An 8227-nucleotide genomic window follows, 5' to 3' on the forward strand; every position below is an offset into this window, starting at 1 on the left:
GGCGAACGGCACGGCAAGAGCAATAAGTAGCTCGTGTCGATTTGTTCTCACTGCAGACACGCCCTCGAGTCCATCATGGAGCCATTTCTACACTCCAACCTGCGTTACGGCTCGATTGCTAGTTCCCTCGACGTCATCACGATCTGTGGGTTGCCCACATCCACACACACACACACATTCACCCCGTTTGTCATATTTCATCGTCGTGGCGAACGATCGTGTATCCTCTATGGAAATGTGCCAATTACTTCTTCTTGGCCTTCTCGACAGTCTTCTCGTCTTCGTCGGCAGCGTGCTGTTGGGCAAACTGCTCAATGCACGAAATCGCAAAGTACGCCATGAACGCCACCATAATGAACCCGCCGGCCTGCGAGATGAGAGAGCTGCTGTCGGCCGCGGCGCCTTCCGCCGCGTGGTCGACCTTGGCCTTGTCAGCCACAGCGTGAAACTTGTGGCGGCACTCGAGCAGGAACTGGGCGACCTTTTGATCGAGCTCCCACGACTCGGGGGTGATGGCCGCAATGAACTTTTCGATCTCCGTAAGCGTGGCGTCGGTGAAGATGGTGACGAAGAACATCGCTTGCAAGTTGGCCTTGATCAGCGCCTTCCCGATCAACGTCGCGCTGAAGAACGTCCAGAACGGCATTTGAAAATGGCCGCAGCAGATCCCGCACAAGTCGAACGCCATGTTCGGCCACGCGCTCATGAGCAGCACGCCAAAGAATCCATGGCGTTGCAAAAACGAGATCATCCACTCCTTCATGTGGTTCAGCGCGTTGTACTCGGAAGACGACGTCTGAATGTCCTCAAACTCTTCGTTGCGCTTCCCGGCCACACTCGCCGCGTACGACAGCGCGTACGGCGGAATCTCGCCCAACGCGGTCCCTGCACCCCACAGCATCGACGCGACTGCGACCTTGGTGAACATCGAGACGAATGTCACGTCCGCGCCGGTCGACGACCCGCAGTTCGTCTCGAATGAACGGAACCACGTGTGGTGGCGCGTGTCGAAGTCGGTCGACTTGCAAAATTCAGCGCCTTGCACGACCAGAAAGATGTGCGGGAACAGGAACAGAATGCCAGAGTGCATGCCGGTGCCGAGGCCAACGCTAGACAGCACGCCGAGGCCTACCCACCACACAACGTACTCGACATTCGTGTTGAACTCGTCCAAGTACACGTGGTGTTCGCCCGGTGTGTTGGAGAGGCCGATCCACAGCAACACGAGCGGCAGCGCCAGGAACAGTGTCAGGGGGTGCGTTGCAAGCGCCACGATCGCCCATCGAACGAAATCCTTGAGCACGATGGAAAAGTGGTACAGCACCGACAGCGGGCGTCGAAATAACGTCAGTTTCTGTCGCTCGGCACGCAGCGTCTTCTCGAGCTCCGCCACACTGTCGTCGGCCTTGGATGGAAGCGGTGCTGGCGCCGTCGCAGAGCTAGCGTTCGTCGCCGCCTTCTTTGCCATGTTCCCCAGCAAATGCGGTAATGTTGTGGTGGAACGAGGGGTCGATTATTTTAGCCAATGAAATGTTCAGAACGACCACTTTCTACCAATCACATCTCGACACCAGCGGTTTTACTCAACAACCAACATTCCCGATATCTCCTATCCTGTGTACTCGACAGAAGCCTCGGAATGTACGTCACTCGGCACTCCCCGAAAGTGTTCGATCGGCGCTGCGAGCGGCGGTAGCGTTGGCGCTGGACATGGACTTGTGGGCAGGGCCAGCAACATGCAGGCGCAATGAAGTGTGCGCCACAATCACTATGTCATCGCGGCTATTGGTGCTAATGACCTTGGTCGACAGTGAGCCCAGTGTGAATTGCACGTAGCTCCGAAGCTCTTGCGACTCAACTGCGCTGCATGGACTAGCATCGTGCTCCAAGCCGTGCGCGAAAGGTGCAGGAGCTGTAGTTGATCAAGGTGGCGGATCGATGGGTCCGCAACGGCCAGCGTTCCAGAGTTCTATTCATGGTCATCTCCAAAGCTTCTACTAACGGCGGCATGTGTCGGGCTTTTGTGGTTGGGGCTCTTGGACCATGTGTGTTTGAGCTCGCGGAGGTTGTCGCCTTGGGTTTTCGGGGATTCTAGAAGGGGCGCGCCCGTGGCTTCCGATGGTTTCGTTGGGGACAACGTGGGGCTCGAGCTGGTCTTGGAGCTTTGAAATGACAGGTTGAGTCGGAGGGTTGCTTTGAGCGCGGTTGCTTTGTTCGGGGACGAAGGTGGAAGATGCAGCGGCGACGTGGAACCAGGGACGACCCTCGTGGGCAGCGTCATGGTCTGTTTGATAGCGGATCTACCAGGCACGATGATGTTGGCAGTGACGGGGGTGGAAGCTTTGACCATGCTGAGGGCCATCGATTTGGCTTTGGCAGGAGATGACTCGTGCAAGACGGTGGGAGCAAGCACTTTGTGCCCACTTGTCGACTCAGTGTCGTGAGCTACGGTCTTGTAGCTCCACATGCGAGCTTCGATCGCTTCCATGAACTGCTGCTGAGGGCCGATGACGCTGCCCGCTCGACACAACCGGAGCCACCCAATGCACTCTTTCGCGGTAAAGTGGAAGTGCTTCATCAGGTACGCTCCAATACACGTTCCCGTACGCCCAAGACCTGCTTTGCAATGCACCGCGACGGCACCGGGCGTGGCCTCACACGCGGCAAGAAATCGGTCGAGGATGTCGTTCGGGGGGTTGGCGCCGTCAGGGTAGTACAGATCCAGGTGGTCGATGCCCGCGGCTTTGAACCGCGACTCGTCGTACAGGCTCTCGTTGAGCCGAATGACGAGCGTGACGTGCTTCGATTTAAAGTACGGGACGTAGTGCTCGGGTGTGAGCGAGATGTAGCCTTCTGCCGTGTGCCGGTACACGTCGTGGGGGCCAGCAAACGCAATGAACTTGGGGGAAAGCCAGTTGAGATCGCCGTTCTCGACTTGCTCGTAGTGCTGGTACTCGTCCACGCAAAACGTCGCTGTGTCGAGAAACCGGTGTCGCAGCGCCTTCTCGAGCCCACAGAGGCAGTCCAGCACCGTGAGTTTGAACACGCACATGGTCGGTGTGGCGTCGTGGAACGGGGGCAGCGTGGGTAGCATCTTTTGGAACGGCGCGATCGCGTCGGCGGCTGTCATGCGGTTGTACAGGATGCCCCAGCACGCCAGGATGCATATCGCGTTCGCCTTGCGCTTGCCGTCCGTGGACGAGTAGAACACGAGCTTCTTTCCCAACGGTTTGACGCGACTCAGTTCGTCGTTGAGCACTTGGCTAAACAAGAACGTGTGGCCCAGGTTGAGCGGTCCAAAGTCCAGGTAAAAGTTTGTGTACAGGAGCTGCCGGTCAATACTAAAGTACACGACGTCGGACGTGGACCTGGGCGTCGCGCCTTCCGAGAACGACGTGTAGTACACGACCCGCGGGACGAACTCGATCACGCTGTCCATCGGACGAGTGTGTTTGTGGGCAGACGAGTGGCGACGGTCGCGGAATGCACAATGGCCGACCATTGCACGCCGATCGCCACGTCAGTTAGCGCATGCACGAAACCCCCGACCAAGGAATTGCAAGGGCCGCCTATTTTTAGTGCTCTCGAACGTTGAACGCGCCTCGTGGTTCGGAAGTTGAACGCCCCAACTTGGAACGACAGAACGGCCCAACTTATATTGGCGGTGCGTCCGTCGGGGCGCGCTGGACGGAGACATGAGACGGCGTAAAGATCGATTGGGCTGCAATGGCCAAATCCAGCCGCGATCCCACGCCGTCGGGGTGTGTGCACTGGCTGGGGGAGTCTTGCCTGGGTGAGCTACCTTGTTCGACCTGTGCATGGAGACTCCGACAAGTCAGAGCTGCATGGGGAAAACAATGGGTGTCGCTGCCGCAACGAATGTGGGACACTGTGTTGGAAGGATGACGCGTTCGATAGTATAAGGACACGACTTTGTTGTGCCAGGCTAGCCGGACCAGTCCGGCGGTAGGCGTAGTGGCCGGACGGCGTACCTTTGATGCTGTTCTGGTTGGCAAGGCGGTCGTGGGCGGCGATGGTCCAAACGGCTAGGAGGGCCAGCAATGCACCGGTGGCGACGAAACCAGTACAGAAGAAGACGCAAACGGCGGGCGCAAGGTCCGTCGCCGGACGAGAGCGTCGGACACCATCGGGATGAGAATTTGACCAGACCTAGAATGCCTGCGCAAGCGATCCCGTTGATGGACACGAGCGTGGCGCTGGTTTGGACGAACTTCGTGGTCGCCATCGCTGACATTCGAGACAAAATGACCACACTCAGCGATAGGTTGCCCCGCAGTGTCACGTGGATGCAGGCGAAATCCGCCGACACATCAACTTGTCAACTAGAGTCGCGGCTACGATGCGCTTGAGCCACAATCGCTGATCGGTCGCGCTGGTGTCGTCCGGGGCAGGTAAAAGAACGTCGTTTGTCCTTCGAAAGTGGAGGCTTGGGGCGTTGTCACAGTGTCTACGCAACTCCATCGCTCGTGTCCAAGAGTCGTCCAGGGCAGCATCGATGTCCGCCAACCCTCTGTGCATGTTGAGCCTCCCAACGGAATAGCCGGGCGTGCACAGCAAGACGGCATCGCAATGCATTGGCAAAGGATGTAGCCCAGCGCAAGTTAGGAGGCAAGAGGCCCAACTCGTCGATCGTTGACTAGTACGGTTGGCTCCAAAGGAGCGGCTTGACGCCGAACCCACCAACTGTACAACATGAGGCAATCCCGCGCACAACTGGGAGTCACGTGATAAAGGGTAAAGGCTGACGAGGGTTGACATAGTTGAAGCGGATGCCCCAGTCAGCAATGGCGCCGTACACCACGTACACGCCTACGATCCCATGACGATCTTGGCAATGACCCACAGGTACATTAGCAATTGTTCGGCACCTACAGATATCGAGGAAGGAGGTGTGCTGTGTACTTCACCAGGGAATGCCACCCCCCCCTTGACATGTGCCCTCCACGAAATGGTTGGCCGCATAGCCCCGCGTACTCGACGCGACGAGTTCGATCCACCAACAAGTAGTCGCGAAGGGAGTGGGTTGCCAATTCAAATTGCTGTGAACCCAAACTTTGGCCTAGTTCGAACGTTATGCCACGTCATCCATGAATACTTTGTCCCGGGCGCCAGCGTGGATGAAAGGCGGGGGATCGCCCAACACACGTAGCGCTATTCGCTTGGCGTTCCAAGACAAACGAAGGGCGCAGAAGACGCTGATGCAAGTCAGTCACGCGGGTTTCCAACTGTGCACACGGTCGTGCGCTACACAACGACCATGTTTTCATTCTTTCGTACAGTTCTTTTGTGGATCGACTCTGATTACGGCTCCTGACGGACTCGGTTCGTTCAAAAGGCACATCGTTTGAGCAATCGTTGGTCATCTTTCGTCGAGAGGGGTTTCTACGAAAAGATGTACATATGGGGAAAGGTTGCTTGATTTCGTGGCTCATGCGGCAGGTCCCGTGCCTGAACCTCTAGGCTGCGCCGTCTAACTTGCCACCGCTTCTCCAGGCGACCTCTGCGATCGCCTGGTCGTCGCTTTCCGTCACGTCGATGCCCCGTCGACCACGCTGCAGGGACTTGGCGGTGAGAATCGTTCGTCGTGTCCATGCCAATTCGTGTATCGCTATCGTCGTTCTCTGTCGTGGGTTGCGAGCGTGTTCTGCGGACACCCGTGTCCCTGTACTGGATGAAGTGGTTTGCAACGATCAAGCCGTGAAGGCGCATGCACGTGCGTTCGTCCAGGCCCTGGGACTCTTAAGGTTGAATGTAGTGCGTGTAGGGGGCGCCTGGGAGCGGAAGGAAGAGCAGCGTGAAAGGCCGAGTTGCTGGGATCGCGGCGCCATTCGTAGAGTTTGGTGAGGTATTTGACCCGGGTGAGGGATGCGGTGGGGAATTAGGATGCCGCAACGGTGGGTTTGTCGCATCGGCCAGTCGCAGGAACAGCGTACAGAATTGTGCCGTGAACGTCAGTAGAGTTCGAGCGCCGACCTGCAGCATCCGTCGCTCTGCCAAGCCACCGCTGGAATGCCGTGGCCGCTCAAGCAAACCAAGGCAGACATGCCCACCGTCCATCGACGCCAAGACGAGTTGGTGCAAACGGGGGTCGATACACTCGACGCCATCTTGGCCAGAGACAGTGGCCAAGACGGCACGGTGTGGACGGCTGGAACGACGTTGCGCCGTCGCCAGGAGAGCTCCAGTGTGATGTTTTGGAAGGGACATGTCCCGGGTTATACCGTCGATGCCGTCAAGGCGACGTGCTACGTGGGATGCTCCGCCGTCCAGCTCGCCAACAAACTGAAAGACCCGACACGTCTGCGCGAGTACGACGCCACGATCTTTGGATGCCGTATCGTCGAAGAAGTCGATGTACCGTCCTTTACAACGATTCAGTTCTGGCAAGGCGTCCCGTTGTTCCCAGCCACGGCGCGTGAGTTTTGTGTCCTGACGGCGGAGCGCAGACTGCCGGGTAGCCAGGAAATCGTGCTGGCTGCTCGATCCATCGAGCACGAGTCCGTCCCGCATAATGCAGCGTACATTCGAGGCGAAATGTACTTGACTGGGTTTATCTTGCGACCGGTCGGCAAGACGTCGTGCTTTGTCACGGCCCTGCGCCACGTGAATATGTGTGGTACTGCGGCGCCGTTTGTCGGGCGCAAGGCCGACGACATGGTCGCCATCGCAATGAACCTGCAGCGTTTGTTTGGCAAGCCAACGGAACCAAACGACTTGCCAGTCACAGCCGTTGCTCCAGTCTCAAGTTTGCAACGTCCAGCGCCGCACGAACCACCGCCTGACGCGTCCACGTGCGCCAACTGCGGCAAGGACATCTCGCACGGCTTCAGTCGCCATCGCTGCATCGTATGCCATCACGTGTTATGTGGGGACTGTGCACGGCACGTCGTCAAGTCGAAGCAGTGGCAAGTTCTTCGCATGTGCAATCCTTGCGCCGCTGAAAACGTCGCCAACGATCAACGCACGCCGCCCGACAAATCGCCCGTTCGCGTTCAAAGGACGACCGAGGAAATCGCAGCGCAGCCGGCGAGTCAGGTGTCGCCAACAGCGCTGTTGGTCGTGTGTGCTGTCGCGTCGCTTGTCGTGTGGATGGAGTGGCCTGGCCATGCTTTGGTCATCTTCACAGTTGGTCTGCTTTCTCTATTTGCATCGATTGCTCACTCCCCATCCGGCTGTGCATCAAGTCGGGGCGAGCTTGTTCGTTCACGATAGAAATTATCGGGAACCGCTTTTGTACAGTGGGTCACAAAAGTCTGAATACCCTGATCAGAATTTCTGTTTTGGTGTGTTCCGTGGGAACCTGAATGACTTTAGCTGCGTACTCGAGTGTTTTAGAATTCTTTCTGCATTGCCCATCATCCAAGGCAAGTGCATCGTGAGCTCAACGCGAATTGAACCCAATATTTGACATTGTATACATTTTGGGAAATCAAAAGTCTGCATACCCAAGAAAGAAATTGATGTATTCGAGGCAATTAGTACTTGGTTACGCCGCCGTCGTTGGCAATTACCATACTCATCCTCTTCGGCATTGTTTCAATGATGCCTCGGATGAAATCGAGTGGGATACTATCCCAAATCTTTGTGAGACTCACTTTCAGACCTTCCATGGAGGAAGGGGGGCGAACTACGCACTCTACGCTTCATGTACTCCCACACATGTTCGATTGGGTTGAGGTCAGGACTTTGGGCTGGGTGCTCGAGCAGGTTAAATGCATTGTCTGCAAAAAACTTGTCGACAAACTTCGTCTTGTGGATGGGGGCGTTGTCGTGCAAAAATTCAAAATCCACAGGCAGGTCGAGTTTCACAAAATTTTCGACAAAATTTTCTTCAACCATCGCGAGATAGTCCTTGGATTTCATCTTTCCTTCACGGAACACCAAACATCCCGTTCCATTGTACCCAATGGCACCCCACACCATCAACGTTTGACGGCCACTCTTGAATGTGGGGACGAGGCAGTGGTCCATCAATTCTTCATGGGGCTTGCGCCACACGACCCGGAGAGGTTGAATGGACTCTCATCAGTCCATATGACCTTCTTCCAGTCGTCGATCGTGCGTTTGAGATGCGTTTTAGCATACAGCAGTCGCTTGGCCTTGTTCTTCTTGGAAATGAAGGGCTTGCGTCTGGCCGCCCTTCCTGCATGCCTTCTTTTTGGATACGGCGACGAATTGTTTGGGTGGAGACGTCCTTCTCGTGGAA

General features: G+C 56.6%; 3 protein-coding genes across 3 annotated transcripts; 1 reads left to right on the top strand and 2 right to left on the bottom strand.

Moving 5' to 3' along the window:
• Positions 1–167: 167 nt before the first annotated feature.
• On the bottom strand, positions 168–1506 carry H310_15016 (hypothetical protein). Its single transcript, XM_008882996.1, has one exon. It carries the CDS (start codon positions 1466–1468, stop codon positions 245–247), a length of 1224 nt encoding a protein of 407 aa, XP_008881218.1. The 5' UTR covers positions 1469–1506; the 3' UTR covers positions 168–244.
• A 355-nt stretch (positions 1507–1861) lies between these two features.
• H310_15017 (hypothetical protein) lies at positions 1862–3507 on the bottom strand. The gene has a single exon (XM_008882997.1). The coding sequence runs from the start codon at positions 3500–3502 to the stop codon at positions 1970–1972; it is 1533 nt and encodes a 510-aa protein (XP_008881219.1). The 5' UTR covers positions 3503–3507; the 3' UTR covers positions 1862–1969.
• Positions 3508–5947: 2440 nt separating this feature from the next.
• Positions 5948–7494, top strand: H310_15018 (hypothetical protein). The gene has a single exon (XM_008882998.1). The coding sequence runs from the start codon at positions 6031–6033 to the stop codon at positions 7231–7233; it is 1203 nt and encodes a 400-aa protein (XP_008881220.1). The 5' UTR covers positions 5948–6030; the 3' UTR covers positions 7234–7494.
• Positions 7495–8227: the final 733 nt, after the last annotated feature.

This window comes from Aphanomyces invadans (genome assembly GCF_000520115.1).
Source record: "Aphanomyces invadans strain NJM9701 unplaced genomic scaffold supercont1.131, whole genome shotgun sequence".
Classification (NCBI taxonomy): domain Eukaryota; phylum Oomycota; class Saprolegniomycetes; order Saprolegniales; family Verrucalvaceae; genus Aphanomyces; species Aphanomyces invadans.

Coding starts and splice junctions, on each gene's coding strand:
- H310_15018 (XM_008882998.1), top strand. CDS start 6,031: ATGCCGTGGCCGCTCAAGCAAACCAAGGCAGACATGCCCACCGTCCAT.
- H310_15016 (XM_008882996.1), bottom strand. CDS start 1,468: ATGGCAAAGAAGGCGGCGACGAACGCTAGCTCTGCGACGGCGCCAGCA.
- H310_15017 (XM_008882997.1), bottom strand. CDS start 3,502: ATGGTCGGCCATTGTGCATTCCGCGACCGTCGCCACTCGTCTGCCCAC.